Source organism: Elephas maximus, chromosome 2 (assembly GCF_024166365.1).
Source record: "Elephas maximus indicus isolate mEleMax1 chromosome 2, mEleMax1 primary haplotype, whole genome shotgun sequence".
Taxonomy (NCBI): Eukaryota; Metazoa; Chordata; class Mammalia; order Proboscidea; family Elephantidae; genus Elephas; species Elephas maximus.
In genome coordinates this window covers 202991085-203009882 of record NC_064820.1, presented here as the reverse complement: position 1 = coordinate 203009882, position 18798 = coordinate 202991085, and the positions used below count along the sequence as shown (strand labels likewise).

Below are 18798 nucleotides of genomic sequence, written 5' to 3'. Positions count from 1 at the left end.
AAATATGTCAACCTCCTTCCAAAAGATGGAGGACACACAAACTCACTTCTTATATTACGAGGTATATGGTAACAACAACAAAAACATCTTAAATGCAAAAAGACCATCAGTGGCCTAAATAGAAAATTGAACTTTGGCAAAGATATGAGTGTTATTCAGAATAACACAGCCAATAACGAAATACATACGTTTACACCATCTCTCCATACAATGGCCCTGTCCCCATTTACTTTTCCTTTGAAAGGGAGAGCTATAATGCTGTCCCAGACGACTTAAAATTTTAAATATGTGTCTGCTGATTAACATTTATTCTACTCAAACCTCAGAACTACAACTATAGAAATTACACTTTTAAAATACTTTGAACAGATACAGAATTTATTGGTTGGCTATGAGTAGGAAAATACATCAGTAAAGAAAAGAGACCCTGTATATAAATATAATAACTAGCGAGTTACAATTTGACCAAGAAGGTTCCACTGAAAAGAACAGTAAAAGCCCTTGTTACCACCAGCTCCTATTGTACATATTTCCGTTTCCCATTACCCTTACCAAAGAGCTGCAGAGGCAAATGCAACATTCTTTGAGCTGAGTGCAGATACTGTGCTGGGTTTTGATATATGAATGGTAAACAAGAGTTAGTCCAGTGCATTACACAATATAACGTACTGTGAATAAAGACCAGATATTCTATTTTAGACACTAACATACAGAGATATCTGCATAATTAAAATTTATGTAACCAAAAAGAAGAGCAAAGTGAACTCTCTTAAAATACTGTTTACCTGGGGGAGACATTTGCACTAAAGGCGTTCTTTAAATTATCTGCGGCATTTGTACTGGATATTTGAATTGTTCCCTTTATTAAAAGAACAAACTGCTGTAGCTGTTTTCCCTAGGCTGGCTTTTGTCCTTATGTGATATAACCCCAACTAAAATAACTATGGAAACTGGTTCTACGAATTTAAATAGTTAAAAAAAAAAAAAAAAGGAACGCTAAACGTTGAATTTATTCTTGAAAACCTGAATCTTAGAAGAACTTTGAAATTTCCGTTTCAACATTTAGAAGTGCATTCCACCCAATTTAATAATGTCCTTAGGTTTCAAAGTGCTAACCCAAAATTCCTGGTTGTCATCAACTAAAATATAAAAACAAAAACACACTTCTTGGATATGTTTTTTGCCTATCTTCTGGGACTACAAAAGCTGTAATCAACAACTTATTTCTACAACTTTATGCCATAAATTAATTTTGATGAACATTATTTAAATTCTTAAAGCATAAATAACCACAAATACAATAAACCATATGTACTGTACTTCAAGAAACTTACAAGGAATTGAGTGCCGCCAAATTTCTGATATTTGAAACAGAAAACATACCCCAATTTTCTCTAAAACATTCATAAGATGGGTTTATCTACCAAGAACACTGAAATTATATTATGGCGATAATACCATATTACATACACTTTAGTTACACAATTTTTGAAAAAAACCTGCACTGTGAAAACATGTAGTTTTTATTGCATTTTAGTAAGTATGGGTTATCAGAAATTATTCAGGACACAGAAAATAGTTAATGCACAAAACTTTGCTTAACAAAATTATTGTAGTCTATTTTGGTGTGACCATCTACTCCCTAGAGATTCAAAATACTTCTTGAAGGTTACAGTTGCAAATCTACATTCTTGGTTCCATTTATCACTATCTAACCCCTAAATAAGTTGGAGAAGCTGCTCAAACTGACCCACAGAACGCATTATGCCTGAAATAGGCAAGAACAAATATTTTCAACATACAACAGGCCGTTGTATCTTATTATGCTGCTCCCAAATTAAATATATTCAGACAATAATACAAGATGAAAATCTTTTGTGTAAAGCTCAAACCTTTATCACGTAACAAGTGCACTCTAGTTCCAGCATCTATGAAAAGAATAACATCTGCCATTAACAAACACAAAATGAGTAAGTGCTTCACCCTCTCCCCGTTCCATAAAGCTTTCTGGACCTGTTATTACATAATGCAGATCATAGGAAAAGCAGTTTCCTCCATCTGATCAGTACAACCAGCTCCAGCTCACCCTCACTGGAAATTGTCATGATGCACATTACCAACAGTGTTCAGGAAAAGTGAGTAAAAACACTTTGTATTCACACTTTACAAAAAAATAAAATAAACCCCCCCCCCAAAAGCTATATATCAGTTCTACATCAATAATACCAGCTTCCCAACGTACTGATTATAAACTGGACGTGTTTGGTGTCAGCACAACTTAACAAAAATCAAAACATAAAAAAGCATCACAACAAAATCTTAAAAAACAAAACAAACAAACAAAAATATCAAAGGAAAAACCAGGTCCCAGACAAAGATTCAAGATCAAAACCTCTCTGGAAAATCAAAAAAAAAAAAAAAGAATCTTTGAATTTTAACAGCATGTAATTTTATTTGCTCTTAAAAACAGAGTAATAGGCACATTTAAGTGCTGAACATTTTTCATAAATTTTAAGTCATTATCCAAAATGACTCATTCTCTGTATATAAAAATTGTTAATAACATTCAACTATTTTTTTTTCTTAATGCTCACATGGTATCTTTTGCTCCCCTGCCTGCAGCTGAAACAAAAGCAGTTAGACAAAACTCCCTCTGAATTGAATTCATATGATTTTTGAGAGAAGAATAAATGAACAAGAACAGAACACATCTGAGTTAACTCTGCAAAGTTAAAAGCTGGCTTTAAATCTCTGACCTACTAATGGCACTATGAGCAAAATACAGGGTACAATATAACTTTTAACTTGGCTGACGTATTGAAATGACTTAGTCACTTTAAAAATGATCTGAAGAATTGCCTTAGGGACCTGTTTTGTAAATACATCTAATTTATACTGCTTCATAAACGGAAAATTATTTTTCTTTAAAAAAAAGGGAATGACTAAAAAAAAAGAGACTAAGGAATACATGGAAAACAAAAAGATTCACATGATAGTAGTATTTCTGGGTGATGAGCAGCACTGTGCAGTGACATCTAGAAGCAGTGCTTGGGTCTGGTGAGCAAAGACCCAAGGACCCACCGTCTGAACGCATTCCAAAATGTGATATCCAATGCTTCACAATGGAAAAAAAGCCATAGCTCATACAAAAGCACTTTTCGTAAAATTGTCACAAATGTTTAACAATATTTTAAAAAATACAAAAGAGGATGCACAGATTTTCTCTGCATGCACAGGCAGTGCTTGGTGAGAAGAAATGTAGGCAGGCACAGGGGAGACAGGATAAGAAGGATCTCAAAAAGAAGTTAAAAAGCTGTACCTTAGCAGCTACAATTTTTTAACTTAAAAAAGTTAAAAAGTTTTAAAAACATCAGAATGTACATATATCAGCCATTACATTCAGTCCATAAATGCCTACAGATCATTTACTGCTCAGCTTATCTGTCCTGGTAGATAGTTTTTGTAAAAATTCAAGAATTCATGGATAAGTTGTCTCTGGTCCCAGACAATGTCCTAAGTTTTAAACAGATTTAAATTTAAAAAAGCAATGTTCTCAATTTAAAAATAAAGTAGTACAAAAGGGCTAACAAAACCCTGACAGTGCAAATCATTAGCAGAGAAAGTCTGTTGCAACTTCTTTTACAAGCTGGCTTTTATAACATATGAAACAGGTAAAAAGAATTAGCCTTACTTTACAATACAATCATTTCCAAATCTGATTTTTTTTTAAAGTACAAAATTTCACAAATCAGGTCTTCTGTAGATCATATACAATCATAAAGGCTAAATTCAAATTCTGTATTTTACAAATGAGTCTGAGAAAGGAGTGAAGTATGGAGGAGTGATCTCTGGATGTTACTACTGGCCTCAAAAAAGTAGTGCTACAGAGTTCTGTGCAAAGAGAATATGCTGTTCAGACATTTTCCTATTTCAAGGCATGAAAATATTATATTGAATAGAAGAAACAGGAAAATTACTTGTGACAAATTAAAGATAGGTACAAACACACCAATCCCTGTCTAACAGTATATAAAGCATATTGGGCTCAGAATTTGTCTGTTGCTAGCACCTGGCTTTCATACTATCTTCCTTATCAAATAATCAGACTGAAAATTCAAATCATCATTAAAAAAAAAAACAAAAAAACCCTAGGGCCATACCTCACTCCCCTGTATTCAAATTTTTACAAGTTGACAAATGAAATTGAGGTTGTCTTCTGAAGGTATCTGACTACCTCCTGCCAGGAAGGTGAATGCCATTGACTTGGGGTAGGAAAGGCAGTAAAAGCTCCAGTTGTGCAAAAAGTGAGAAATGGTCAGAAGGGATGAGTGGGTGTGGACAGCCGCTGATGTTGTTCTCAAGTAGCCAATGGTGGTCCAGAGGTCCCAGGATGCCTAAAGTGTTCAGTTGAGGTTTAGAATAGAAGATGTAGTCAATTATACCCTGAAAAACAGGAGGGGGAAAAAAAAAAAAGACAAGGAACGCACATAAGATATCACTGAAATACCGAGAGCTTTCAAGACACATCTGCACAGTCAAGTTTGGGAAACAAAACAAACTTCCTAGCTTGTAAGAAGAGGCAGTTCTACATAAACCAAATGGCCCCCTAAATGACAAATCCAGTACTAATGAAGAGTTTAGGGATGAAATCGTTCACCCATCCTCCTAGCTGGATCTTTACAGAATCTCACGAGTCCAAAAGGCCCTTTATGATATGGCCTCTGCTTCTCATTCCTAACTTACGTATGCCACTTCCCCCTGCTCACTACCCCGTTGCCATGCTATCCCTCCCTGCCCTGCCCATTTTTTTTTTTGAAAAGGAAAATTCCTTGAAGGCGCCAAGCTCCTTCCTGCCCCAGGACCTCCATATATGCTGCCCCCTCTGCTTGGAACACTTTCTTCTACTTGCCATCTAGCTAATTCCTACTCAATGTTTAAGTATCAGGTTCATTCACTTTCCAAAGACCTTCCTGAATTCCGCCAGCCACCCACTTAATTCCTCTCATCACGTCCAATTCTCTTCCCTTGATAATGACTATCCCAGGGTGTAATGATAAAATACACATTTGTGTGTTTGATAGCTGTCTCCCCGACCAGATCATCAGCTCCAGGAGGAAGGGCTGTATCTCTAGCCACCCTGCCATAGCCTCAGCAGCACCTAGGCAGAGCGTCTGGCACACAGACAAGTAATTATTGCTTTGCCCCCTTCTGTACCTTCTCTGAAGGCATGTCTGATCTACATGCTCTTCGCCAAATGCATTTAAGCACATTCAAGCATCTTCTTCCTATCTCTATGCTAGCAACATGAAAAAAAAAGAAAAATCCCTTAATCACCCCCACCCTTTGGGCATCATCCCCTCCCCTCCTTTTCAATCATTCTGTTCGAAAGAGTAGAAGTTGTTTTTTATTACTGGATCTCCCAGTTATTCTTCAACTCACCACATTCTAGTCTCTCTGCCTAGCTCTCCAGGGAGACATCTCTCACAAGTATCTTTCTGAAGCTTCACACTGGCTCCTCTTCCCTCAAAAGGCTTTCTTTCCTTCGCATTATAGCTTCTACACCATCCTGGTTTTCCTCTTCCATCTCTGGTTATTCCTCTGTCACATAAATGTTAGTTTTCTCCACAGTCTACTCCAGTCCCTATTCATACTACACACTCATCTATTCCCAGTGTTAAATTACTATTTACAGTACTGTAGTACTAAAGTTGAATGACAGAAACAGGTCTCATCAGTTTCTCCAAGGGTTCTAAAATGCCTTTCCTTCCAAAATTAAGGACCAGTTAATACTATTAATTTCTACATCTCTGTCTCCAGTGCCTGTTTATCTCCTCAGTTCAAATCTGTATATTTTTAGGACGCCTTCCATCTTGGAAGAACAGCCAGAATGCTCCCTAAAAGCCAGGATGGTGAGACTTTGTCTCATGTACTTTGGACATGTTATCAAGAAGGACCAGTTGCTGGACATGGGCATCATGCTTAGTAAAGTAGAGGGTCAGCAAAAAAGAGAAAACCCTCAATGAGATGGACTGACACAGCAGCTGCAACAATGGGCTCAAACACAGCAATGACTGTGAGGATGGTACAGAACCAGGCCTTGTTTCATTCTGTTGCACACAGGGTCACTATGAGTTGGAACCGACTCAATAGCACCTAACAACACCACCTCCTCACCCATGCTGAATTCCAATATGCCAAGCCTCTTGTAATTCCTAATGCTTTTTCATAAGCTGCTTGTACTCTCTGCTTTAAGGAAGCATTCTGCTTACCAACTCTTAACCTGGCTAATTTCTTTAAGATTCAGTTTTGGCATCAGTTCTTGAGAAACATTCCATGACCTCCCATGGCTAGGGGTTGCATGCTCCTGTGACACCCTTTGTCACATTAGACTGTAACAGCCTGTATACCGGCAGCCAGTCTTTAGCCTAAACTGTAAGCTAGGCTAAAAAAAAAAGACCAAACTGAAGGAACAGAGACTAGTATATGAAGACCAGATAAAAGAGATAAGAGATCAGAGACTAAAATATCATCAGTAAATAGAAAGAATGTAAACAGTGGAATGAAGCAACACCACTTTGTCAGGGCAATACTGAGAAATAAGGGAAATAATTTAAAGCACTGGAGCATTAATCTGTCATTACATACTCCAACTCCAATCCAGGATGGACTTCAGTATTAAGGTAACAATTAATGAAAGAAAAGCTCAGAGGACTTTAACTCTAGTATTACATGAAGATGAGATACACAGAAAGGTAAACTCAAATTTACCTTCAAAATCTGATACCTAATTTTTCACTTAAGCACTTCCTACCAATACAGTTTTAACAGCAATAAACTAATTTCAGACAAAAATTATACTGGGGAAGAGATTCAAGCAATGATGTACTGTACCTTATACCAATGAATTATACTTTCTAATGACGAAAAGTGAAACTCAGGAGGTACAGTGAAGATCAACTATCTTCACATTCTATAAAACCAACATGCTAATAAAAGTTTTGCTTGGCTTTTTTCCTTTAATATTAGAATTTACAGTGAGGCCTTCATTTTAAGTTCCAGTTACAATAGTGTTACCAACCTTACTGTTGTTATGGTATACTAACTCACTTTCCTGGAAATTACTCACTCAGCAGCCCAACCTCAACTACTGGTGTCACAGTGAGAATGATGAGAAAAAGGGGGCACTCGATGAACAAAGCAGGGGTCATAATCTCTATGCTCAAAGGTAGATGGGCTCCTAAGACTCTACCTCAGCTCTTAATTACACTCTAATATACAATCTAGTATGAATGATTACTTTACAAGAAGGCCAGAAACAAAAACTTAGGATTTAAGAGAGTAGAAGTGCAAACATGGCCAAAAAGGACAGTTGAAGGAAAGTGACACAGCCCAAAACAATCAATGATATTAAAAATGACAACAGAGTCACTGAGAAAAGGGTCCATACTGTAAAGAGTTAACTGCGTAAAAAGGCATATAAGTATAAAACATATTGTAGAAGCATTTAAAAATAGTTAACACAAAACATTTTGGCACTAGAAGGAATACGGTTTCAATTAAATTAAATTAAAAAAGGAGAGATGGAATACCTCACCCAAACTGACGACAAATTAGGTATCATGAAACTACATATTCAGCTATTAGTATTGGGCATGTAAGAAATGTAATTGCTAAAAAAAAAAAAAAAAGGTGAAAGCTACCTCGGGAATTAATTTACTACCATTATTTCATCTGATTTCTTATCCTGGAAATTATCTTAATAAGTGTCTGTAAAGCTAAGAATGAGACACCACATCACCTGGAATTCCATAGAGGGGTAATAAAAGAATATTGGTGTCAACTAATGCAAGATTGCTTAATTCCAATGTGAATACACATCCATATTTTAAAGATATATGAAGTTAGAAGACTTTCTAGAAAAATGAAGGTTTTAAAAAGCTCATCAATCTTAAAGCTCACCTTGAAATCAAATGTATAATTTGTGTAAGGCATCAGGCCATTCTCGTAGGCACTCTTTAATTTAAAACCATGAGTGATCCTTCCATTGGTTGTTCCATTCTTCCCGTTACAGCTGAAGTTTGTAAGACTTTCATTATATCTCAGTTCCTTAAAGTCTTTATGATTTGTTTCTACTCCACCAGTGCTCAAATATTCCACAACACCTATAATAAGGTTTTTCACTGTCAAGTTATAATATATAGTACAAAAATAAAAAAGATCATACAATAGTAAATAGTTTTAAACACATATATCCTTACTTTCTCAAATGCTTCATTTTGTCTTTTTACATTTGTCAGTACTTGTCCAAATCCATTTTCACATACCTTCAATCAGTGTACTGAAAATATTCTTTCCATTTAATACCATATTATTCATGTTCATATGTATCTTCTCAATTATCTTTTTTTAATGGTTGCATATTGCAACAGGGCTGGTGTATAATATTTGATAAACTAGTTCTCTTATTTTTAAAATTTGAGTTGTTTCAATTTTGTTAAAAGGTCACACCACCATCAACTTCTTAGTGCACAGCTTTCTGCTTATGCTAAATCACTGGTATAAAATTCCAAGATCAGGACTGAATACAGTTATCCTCTACTTTCTGAAGGTTTGCTTTACTCCACTTTGCTTTTATGAAATGCCTACATAGTACCTGTTTTTAGTAGCCAAAAGAAACCTGAAGAGGATTTTCACTCTTATGAAAAAAGGTGAAAAGTGGAAGTAGTGTTCAGCATTTGTTTTGCAGTGAGCCATTAAAGAGGCAGTGTGCATCTGAGCATCGAGCCGCCATATCTTTGAACTGTGTCTACGAGCACCTGTGCTTTATCTCAATTTATTTTGTGCGTCCATTTGGAAGATATGTCCTAAAGTATCAGAAAAGCTACCATCATCGCCACTGCCACCTCTCAGCCTTCCAGTGTGCTTGCTGTCTTCCCAATTCTGGTTAAGTGAAACTACACTGTACATACATTATTTCTACTTTATATAGGTTGGGTTTATAGGTTGTGTATTTATATTATTCCTGCTTACTATATGTTGGTGTTATTTTAGGTTTTGTGTTATTTAGTATGATTTGGTAGGTTACTTTTTAGGTGAGGGAGTGCTCAAACATTCTTCCCATATAAATTAATGGTAATTACCTCTTCACTTTATGCCATTTTGGCTTATGAAAGGTTTCATAGGAACGTTCTACTTTTGGGTAGCGGGGGAAACGTGTATGCCATTTTATAATATCACAAACTATGGAAGAGGATGCTACCAGTTACTTACTGAGAAACTTCATTTCTGGGCACTATTTTCTAAGCGTAAGATGAGCACTTGCCCCTTGTATCGTTTTAGCTATATACAGCAGAAAGTATATAGAGATACTGCCAGAGAATAATCCTCAACTGCTTCAGTAGAAGTAATCCCCAGGTAACTTGATGACATAGACCTTAGATACCTTTACACTCCTGAAAAAAATTTTTAACATAGTTTCTATTTTCTTAATGGCTCATATCTACGATAGCAATGATGTGATATTGAATTTAACCACTCCAAAGTGTGTGTGTGTGCACGCACGTACATATGCATGCACATACAAGCAAAATCCCAAGAAAAGTATCCTTACGTGTATGAGAGAGACTAAACGAGGAGGTGAAAACAAAAAGGAAAAATATTTAGTGTCTTTTAGCTTATTATCATAAGGACTACAGTTTAGTCACTGTACTATCTTTGGAGAAGAATTCAAGAATCAGGATTTCTGTAGTCTACAGAATTTTTATTGTGATAAAAATCAAGACCCTTGTTTTGTTGTTGTTGTTGTTAAAACTACTTGCATGATCTGTGTAAATAAAGGGCCTAAATTTCCACCTGAGGTATAGTTTTCTAATCAGACTCACCCAAAGTAATAAAATTTGAGATTCTGTATTATATGGCCAAATTTAAACTGTAATTATATTAACACATGGTAGAATCCCAAAGAAGCTGACCTAATAACTTTTTTAGAGTCTGGATTTCACTGGACTTGAAGATAATAGAATACAATTGTATGTTCTTTAATGAGGTATTTCAAGTTAACACCTACGTGCTCACCAAAGATGATTAATGTCCTTCCTCCACATTAGGTTTTCATAATACTGTTTGATTTTCAAAATAGTTCCCCATCTCACACACACAAAAAAAAAAAAAAAACTTTTTTTTTTTTAACCTGATTCATGACTGCCACTACAAACTCAATTTTTGTATGGACTAAACTTGGAATTATCAGAAATACATTACAAAAACATTTTGAGCTGAAAAGTCTTTCTATATAAAAAACATTCTTTTCTTACCAGAGTCTGGCAAAGAATTAAGATCTGCACATAAGACAAGTGGAATAGTTCCAAATTCTCCCAATACACTGGATTTGAGACTTCGAGAGGCTTTATCAATAATGTTCTTTACTTCTGAGAGGAACATCATAGTTTGTACCAGCTTCACATCAGAATATTCAGGGTCCCAATGCATATGAGCGTTAGCCACAAGAATAAGTTGTTTTTCTGTTCCAAGATGTGGCTTTCCGGCTATATTAGATAAAAAGAAAACAAGCAAACAAACAAAAACCCACCCATCAGCCCACATACCCTTAGAGTACCTGAAAGCTAGTGATCTCAGAGTCATAGAATAAAGAATTTACCTAACAATTTCCCAGAGAAACAGACATCTAAATCTCTGGTTGAACATTTCCACGAAAAGGCATTCACTATTTATATGAAGACAGTTCATTCTACTTGGGGCAGCTTTGATTCTGAAACAACTCTGTCCTCCGTAAAACTTTTGGTCTTAAATGTCCTAAATCACACCTCACGAAATTAAATCTACCTTTTTTTTCTTTCTTAGCTATATTTAAGACAGTTATTAAATTCTATTTTTCATCTTTTCTATCCTTCAGGTTAAGTATCCCAGTTCCAACTGCTCCTCAAGTGACAAGAAGTTTAAGTTCTTAACATAAGGTCATTCCAGATATACTCTTAACTTGAAACAAGTAGTCCATTTATCTAAAACTCAGAATCAGGAAGAGAAGCCTACAGGGTATTCCTGTCATCAAGAAGTTATGGAAGGGTATGGAGTTCTTATATCTGAACAGTTATTTTAACTAGTATTTACTTCAACATTTCTTTTCTGTGAAAAATTCTTGAGAAAAAAAAAATGTATATATATATTTTCCTGCTTTATGCCCTTTAAGGTTTGAAATACTTTTCTGGGCAATGCTTTCTCATCTTAAACTTTACAGTAGAGAAAAAAGGACATGCTATTTTTAAAAGATTTAGAATTCTCACTGAGTTTCTTCAGGTGTTAAGACCATTAATACATAACGGATCTTCTGTTCTCTACTTTTTGAGAAGATCTTAAGCCTTACATTTAAATTTGGGAGGTCAATTTCACAGGAAGTGAAAGGATCACTCACATGACATTTCAATCAATTCCTTTCGAAGTTCTAGCAGTACTGCAACTCCAATGTTATCTTTTGTCATGACTCTGTTCAGCATAGCTTCAGACCCTTCTGAATTTGCCATTGCTAGCTGATTAAATTCAACAGTGTGTTTCTGAACCAAAGTAAATCTAAAACAAAAACAAAAACACACACACAAACACAGAATTGGGAATACCAATATATTAGCTTTGTGGGAAATGTAGTGCTCCCAAATTTCCTTAACAGATATGATGGCACTTAAATCACATCATGGAAAATCCTCTACACTTCACACCAAGCTTCCCATATTAACTTTTAAGTTGTTCTCAGTCTGTCACTGATACAAACAGCATCTTGAAACACCTTTACTACTAAGATAATGTAGTCATCTTCTGTTTAGGTTTCATGTTGAAATACTCCAACTTGCAATTCTTAAAAACAATTCTTTTCCAAACTATGTGTTTAAGAGTCCCTCTACCACCCTAGAGGGAATGTTAGCTACATGGTGCTTCAATTAACAATTGGAGTTAAACCCTAGTAAACACCTGAAGAAACAACAGTACTTTAAACATGTCTCCAAAACAAAATTATTTCTGACTAAAAAAGAAACAAAAAACCCAAGTCGATAGAGTTTTTTTCTTGAGAAATAATTTGGTGTCTCATTCTCTTACTTGCCAACTAATTTCCACAATCTTAGTCCCAGCCTTGCAAATATTGAAAAAAAATTTCTTTTTTAAAAATAAAATGGCTTACTTTTCTGTCTTGAAGAATATTGCACAGCCATCAACATGTTTTCTTTCTTGTTCTGACATTGTTCGAGCTCTAGACTTAGGACTAAAGAATCCACTATAGCCACGTTCTTTCAGTTCTACCAGAAAAAAACTGTAATACTGTTCCGTTTCAACCTCCTAAAAATTGTAAATGGCAAGGTTATTTCATAAGACAAAAATTAGTTCTACGCATTAACATTATATACAGTTTGAGAGCTTAAAATAATTTCAGAGGACAGATTTGCTGAATAAATAACGTAGCATCTTTCCAATGTAATTTATCTGAAACTAATCAGAACACCTACTTGCCATATTATAGTTACTAATTGCTAGTTCTTTGGAGTAAAGGAGTGGAAAGACGCACTTCACAGATCACGATTTCAGGCACACAGGGAGAAAGTAACTTGGCTGAAGTCATGTAAATTAGTAACACTAGTGATAAAGCAAAATTCTATCTTGGCAATGTAGTAACAATTTCAATAACACTACCACCCAATTAAAAAAATGGTTTTGAGGGACATAAGGTGAATATTTAGTTGCCACAACAAATGCTCAAAACTCAACTTAGCCCATTTGCTTAATTTGGAAGCACAGTGCCGAGAAACAAACAGGTAGACAATGCTCCCAGGGTTCACTGAAAACTGAAAAAGCTATTGTTTTAAGAACTGCTAAAGCTGGGACTTTAAATCTGTCCGTGTAATGTACTCCAAGTTTCTGCTTGCTTTTATTAATGATGGGGGATTTGTGCAATTTAAACAGAAACTCGTCTGCATAACTTACCTGAAGACTTATGATATCAGCATTGCAGCTCACGATTTCTTGAATAATGGCCTTTTTCCTGTAGTCCCAATTTAGTGCCCATGATGGACAGTAGCCGTATAACTGCCGGGTTGCATATTTATCACAAAGAACATTATAGCACATGACAGAAAACAAGGCTGTAGGAAAGATAACTTTACTTATTCACACATGTGGCAGGAAAAAAAAAATTTTTTCAGTAATAGTTTCATTTAAATGCTTAAGTTTGACTTATTCATTCAGTGCATATTCACTGACAAGCTACATATTCACTAGTAAGCCACTATATACCAGACATGGGGGACATAAATAAAGATGGATAGCAAAAGGAGGATAGATATGTGAACAAATTACCATATGATGTGTTACCTGCTACAGAGGTACATACAGGAGGTTTGGAAGCTGTAAGACTAAGATCTTGAGCCCTTCCACATCTAAGACCAAGGCTTCTCATTTCTACCCTCCTCCCACCACTCCACCAACATTAACGTAGAATGTGGAAACTTGAAAAGCGGTCTGCTTACTAGCATGTCTAATTGTCTTCTATAGAACCAACCAGTTGCCGTTGAGCTGACTGACTTATGGTGACCCCATGTGTATCAAAGGAGAACTATGCTCCACAGGACTTTCAATAGCCACTTTTTGGGAAGTTTAAAACCAACTACTGTAATACATGCAAAAGAAATGGCTATCACAGATCAAATCCTATTATACACACCATGGAAGCTCCCCAAATATTTTGACAGAATTTAGGTTAAGAAGAAATGAGAGGTCATTAGTTCAATTTCTCTCTCAAGTGAGGGTTTTGGCTGTCTTATCATTTTGTAGTGTCAAATACACTTGGAACATGGATTTGTGTTAGGGTTTGGAAACTTCCAAGAAAGAATGAGTTTGGCGTATTTATATACAACTGAATTTAATCAATACTTTATAGCAGTGGCACTACTGACATTTTGAGCAGGATAATTCTTTGTTGTGAGGGACTGTTCCATGCACTACAGAATGTTTAGCAGCATCTCTGGCCTCTACACATCAGATGCCAGCAGTCTGCCCTCTCCCCCCTTCACCCCCTAGTTGTGACAACCAAAAATGTCTCCGGACATTGCCAAAAGTCCCCTGGGGGATAAAACTGCCCCCAGTTGAGAAGCACAGCTGTATAGCATACTTTATACCACATAAGCAAGAATCAAGTCATTTATTATTACCTTCCAAACCCAATCAACCTTAAGTATTCTACCTTAATGATGCCTATAATCTACATCCTGTCAACAATAGTATCATGTTTATAGAGACCAAGGAAAAAAATAAGGCTACCAACCAGTTGGCCTTGTTCTGTCTGGTTCTTGTAACATAATCCAAGATCTTGGAGGTGGCTGTTCTGTTGAAACTAGTTGAATATACAATACAAAATTAAGCAATATCCTTATATGTCTTCGTAATAAAATAATTTAAACAAACGACCACTTACTTCTTTTTGCAGTACCTGCCAAATTATCAAGCAAATAGTTCAGTAGCCTTCTTGTGCCATCTGGTTCCTGATAGAGGTTCAATATATCCAGGGTAAGTGGATTTCCTGGAAATAGTTTAAAAATAGGTTAAAACGAAATGGAAAGAAGTATTAAAATATTTCTAAATTTAATAAGTACCAAAATTATCAGATCAGTTGTAACAATGTATATAGTTATTACACATTATTACCAACCTACCAAACTACAGAGAATATTTTTTTCAGTTTTTGATGTGAAGAATAAAAACGATTCAAAGCTTATTCGATGGATATATTCGCAAAAGGTAATTATTAATGATTGTTATCTACCTAGAACATCTACTAGTGCTCTGTATTTGATCCTGCCTGGTCAACCCTATCAATAACATAGATGGCATAACAATCAACAGCGAGTGAAAACGGACTGAGGGGGCAGGAAGAGGGCTTAGAGAAGGGAAAGATGACAGCTGGTATAATGAACCAGACCATCAAAATTCAAGAATGTGCCGAAGTTCATGAGAAAACACTCTAACTACAAATGCCATCTTGCACTTGGATATTTAAAGAACCTACTGAATAAAGTAACAAGATGTGGTAGACTTGGCTTAAGAGTTAACTTACTATGGGAGGGAGAAAAATCCCAGGGCCTTGAGCCATCTGTAAATTCAATAACTGTGTTTTAAGTGCCAAATGCAATGATTTACATAAATCTCTAAGTCTCAAATCCTTTCAGGATTTCTTAGGTGTTGCAAGGTATGGAATCACCTTGCAAAAAGCAATCTTGTCTTTGTTTTCAGTTTGTTCTAGCTGGACCACCTCTGAGGCTAATCAATGGGGGCTGACCAGACCAAAAGGGACCACATGAGGACCTGATGCTGACCAAACCTCATGAGACACGGCCATATGGTAAGGCTGATAAGAACCCTGAGGCCTAAGGCTCAGATGGAGCCTCCTGAATGGTGACCAAGCACAGAAGAGGGTGGTGCGACCCTCTTTGGGACATGGAAGCTCTTCGCTGTGACTCCTGGACCTCAACCTATATGACTCTCCATTTGTACCCTTTTTGACTGTAATAAATCTGTAACCATAAGTATGGTATACTCTGTGAATACTGTGAGTTATTCTAGCAAATTAACAAGCTCACAAGGGCAGTGAGAGTCAGCAGAGGCTGGCATCTCCCTGTATGGCAGTCTGAAAGACAGTGTCTTTCTAAGAGATGAACTCTGACCTAGTTTGGGTGGCTATGGTCTGAGAAATGCTGCATGGGCAGCTGGTCTGAAAAACAGTGCCCATCTAACTTGTGAGCTCTGACCCAGCTCTAGGTGGCTAGGGTTGGGGAGCAGGTGAGCCACATGAGGGGCTGGCGATGAGGATGGAGAAGTGGGAAGCTGAGGGCTGCATTTCTTTTCACCCTTTGAGAATTGGATTCATGCTGATCCTTAGCACAGTTAGTAATGAAAGCAGGATGTACCCACCATGACCCTTGCTTAGTACAGGTATATATGAGGACTAACAGTACCTTGATCAGAAGACCAAAGTTCCTATCCATACTACACAAGTGGTGTGTCATGCTTTGGATGCCACAGCCCTACTTTAAGAGAGATTAGATAAATTCTATAGATTGAAGAAAGAAACTAAAATGTTCAAAGCTCTTAATCATGTCAAATGAAGAAAAATGAAAGGATATGGGATATAAGAATGATCACAGCCCAGAGAAGAACTTGACTCAAATGGCAGAATGAGAACAGGAAAGGCAAACTCAGAATAGAAGAGGTTGGTAAACAGTAACCAGTAAACCGGTTGCTTCTGAGTCAATTCTGACTTACGGTGATCCCATGGATGTCAGAGTAGAACTGTGCTCCACTGGGTTTTCAACGGCTGATTTTTCAGAAGTAGATAGCCATGCCTTTCCTTAAAGTGCCTCTGGGTGGACTCAAAGCACCAGTCTTTCAGTTAGCGGCCAATCTTGTTACACATATGCACCACCCAAGAACTCCTGGTAAACATTGTAACTATTTAAAATGAAATAATATTTAACGATATTCTATCACCCCATGAGGTTGTGGAGTATCATCAGAAGAAGGTGGATGACATGGATGGGAAGAAAATCCAAGTTAGTTGACCTTTAAGATCTCTTTAAATTTTAGAATTCTAGGATTCTAGGAATTATAACAAGTAAAACAGTGCTCAAAAAATGCAAAGTATGCTTTTACAGGAAGACAAATTACAATAGTACCATTTCCTTACATGTACACAGTTTTTTATTGCTATCAAAGCTCTTTCATATTTTCATTTAGTCACAATCTTGTGATACATGTGCAGTGAAAACTTGAAATTACCTGGACCCCGTGTTAGGGATGGCTTGAGAAAATGAAGTCAATTAAAATCCATCAGTACCAGTTATGTAGCACATTCTAATGTGACCTAAACTGGTGCTGCCTTATTACTTTCTAGTCAAAAAATGTTGATTTGAACCCACCTGGAGGTGCCTCTAAAGACAAGCCTAGTAGTCCGCTTCTGAAAGGTCACAGCTTTGAAAACCCTACAGAACAGTTCTACTCTGCACACATGTGGTCTCCATGAGTCAGAATCAACTCAACAGCAACTAACAAAAAATACTTACAGGTGACAACTGACTACTTACACTATGTAACTATGTAATCCTTCCTCTAAAACCCTTCTGTATAAATCAAAAACCATCTCAATAGTCATCTATTTATAACTCTCTAATAAATGCAATCAAAGCCAAATGGTATATTTCCCCCAAAGTCTGCTTGCTTTTTGGAGTTCTTTTAAATTAAATCTGCTCATCATTGCCTAGAAAAATAAATACATACAAGGCAAAATTAACAACAACAAAAAAGTTCTAGAATTAAAGCATGATATTGTGGCTTCAGAAGAAAGAAACAAAAGTGAATGAGAGATACCTGGTTAAAGATGATACACTTTTCTCTACCCTTCCTGCTACGTACAACTAAAAACACTGAACATTAGTATAAAATAAACATAAGAAGACTGGAATGTGGAGAAAGCTGACTGGCTAGAGGCCTCAGGATCCAAGGACAACATGGTGATGAGTTCTCTAGGTTTACTTTTTGCCTCATACAACACACACATGGAGCTGAAGCAACACGGAACACCAGATGGATGCAGGCAAAAAAAAAAATGTCCCAACAAAAGCTAAATGGCCAGGAAAGGGCAGCCTATCAGGATAAAACCTTTAAGCAATAATTGCTCTACTCCAGGAAACACTAAAGAAGGTGTGGCCCCATCCCTACCCATACCAGCAAAGGCAAAGTGAGGAGCCTAGACTTCCATATCAGCCCTGAAATGAGAAGTCTGTGTCTCAGGAGTCAACAGAGGCTGAGGGGAACCCAGACTTCCCCCAACATAGTAGTGTCAGAAAATGTCAGCTAAATACAGAAGGTTTAAATAAGATCCAGTCTCATAGCATAATATGACTATATCCCAATTTCAATTGGGAGAACCAGGAACATTTAAAACTGAATGAAAAAAGATAAGAGATTCTAATACCAAGATAAAAGAAATGTGAGAATTACCTGACAAAGATAAAACTACCATGATAAAAATGCTTCAATAAGAAATTACAAACACAATTGAAATAAATAAAAAACAAAAAATACAAAGACGCAGCAAAGAAAAAAATTCTCAACATGTAAACAGAAGATATAAAGAAACAAATGGAAATTTTAGAAATGAAAAAGACAACAAATGAAATCAAAGGTTCAGTAGATAGGCTCAACGCAGAATGTAGGGAGAGGGGGAAGAACAAGTGAACTAAAAAGCAAATTAGAAATCACCAAACACAAACAACAGAAAAAAGATGGGGGGAAAAAACAGAACTATCTCAGGGATCTGTCATTTGTGTCACTGGAACCCTGGAAGGAAAGGACAAAGAGAACAGGGATGAAAAAGTACTCCAACCTACAGATTCAAAAACCTGAACAAACCCCAAACAGGATTCCACATCAAAACTAAACTTCTGAAAACTAAAGACAGGGAAAAAAAAACACTTTAAAGGGAAAAACAACACTATTGGGGGCAGGGGCGGGGGGGACAATTCGAATGACAAAGGATTTTTCATCACAAATCATGGAGGCCAGAAGGAAGTGGCACAATATTTTTCAAGGCTGAAAGAAAAGAACTGTCAACCCCGAATCCTATACCCAGTGAAAATATCCTTCAGAGGGAAAAGGATATAAAGATATCCTCAGGGAAGGAAAATCAAGAATTTGTTGCCAGCAAACCTATGTTACAAGAACCACTAATGGAAGATGTCTAAATAGAAA

General features: G+C 36.5%; 1 protein-coding gene across 3 annotated transcripts in view; it reads right to left on the bottom strand.

The window, feature by feature from the left end:
- Positions 1–974: 974 nt before the first annotated feature.
- Positions 975–18798, bottom strand: part of CNOT6 (CCR4-NOT transcription complex subunit 6) — a 96835-nt gene continuing 79011 nt past the window's right edge. For 2 of the 3 annotated variants that reach the window (XM_049874565.1, XM_049874564.1), the window contains 8 exons: positions 14471–14575; positions 14321–14389; positions 12985–13142; positions 12188–12342; positions 11429–11583; positions 10314–10544; positions 7960–8162; positions 975–4443 (listed from right to left, as the gene is read on the bottom strand). In XM_049874565.1, coding sequence (XP_049730522.1) covers positions 4231–4443; positions 7960–8162; positions 10314–10544; positions 11429–11583; positions 12188–12342; positions 12985–13142; positions 14321–14389; positions 14471–14575 — 1289 coding nt within the window. In that variant the 3' untranslated portion in view covers positions 975–4230. Of the gene's footprint in view, positions 4444–5439; positions 5599–7959; positions 8163–10313; positions 10545–11428; positions 11584–12187; positions 12343–12984; positions 13143–14320; positions 14390–14470; positions 14576–18798 lie in introns of all 3 variants that reach the window. The other variant, XR_007516204.1, reaches the window with a different exon arrangement.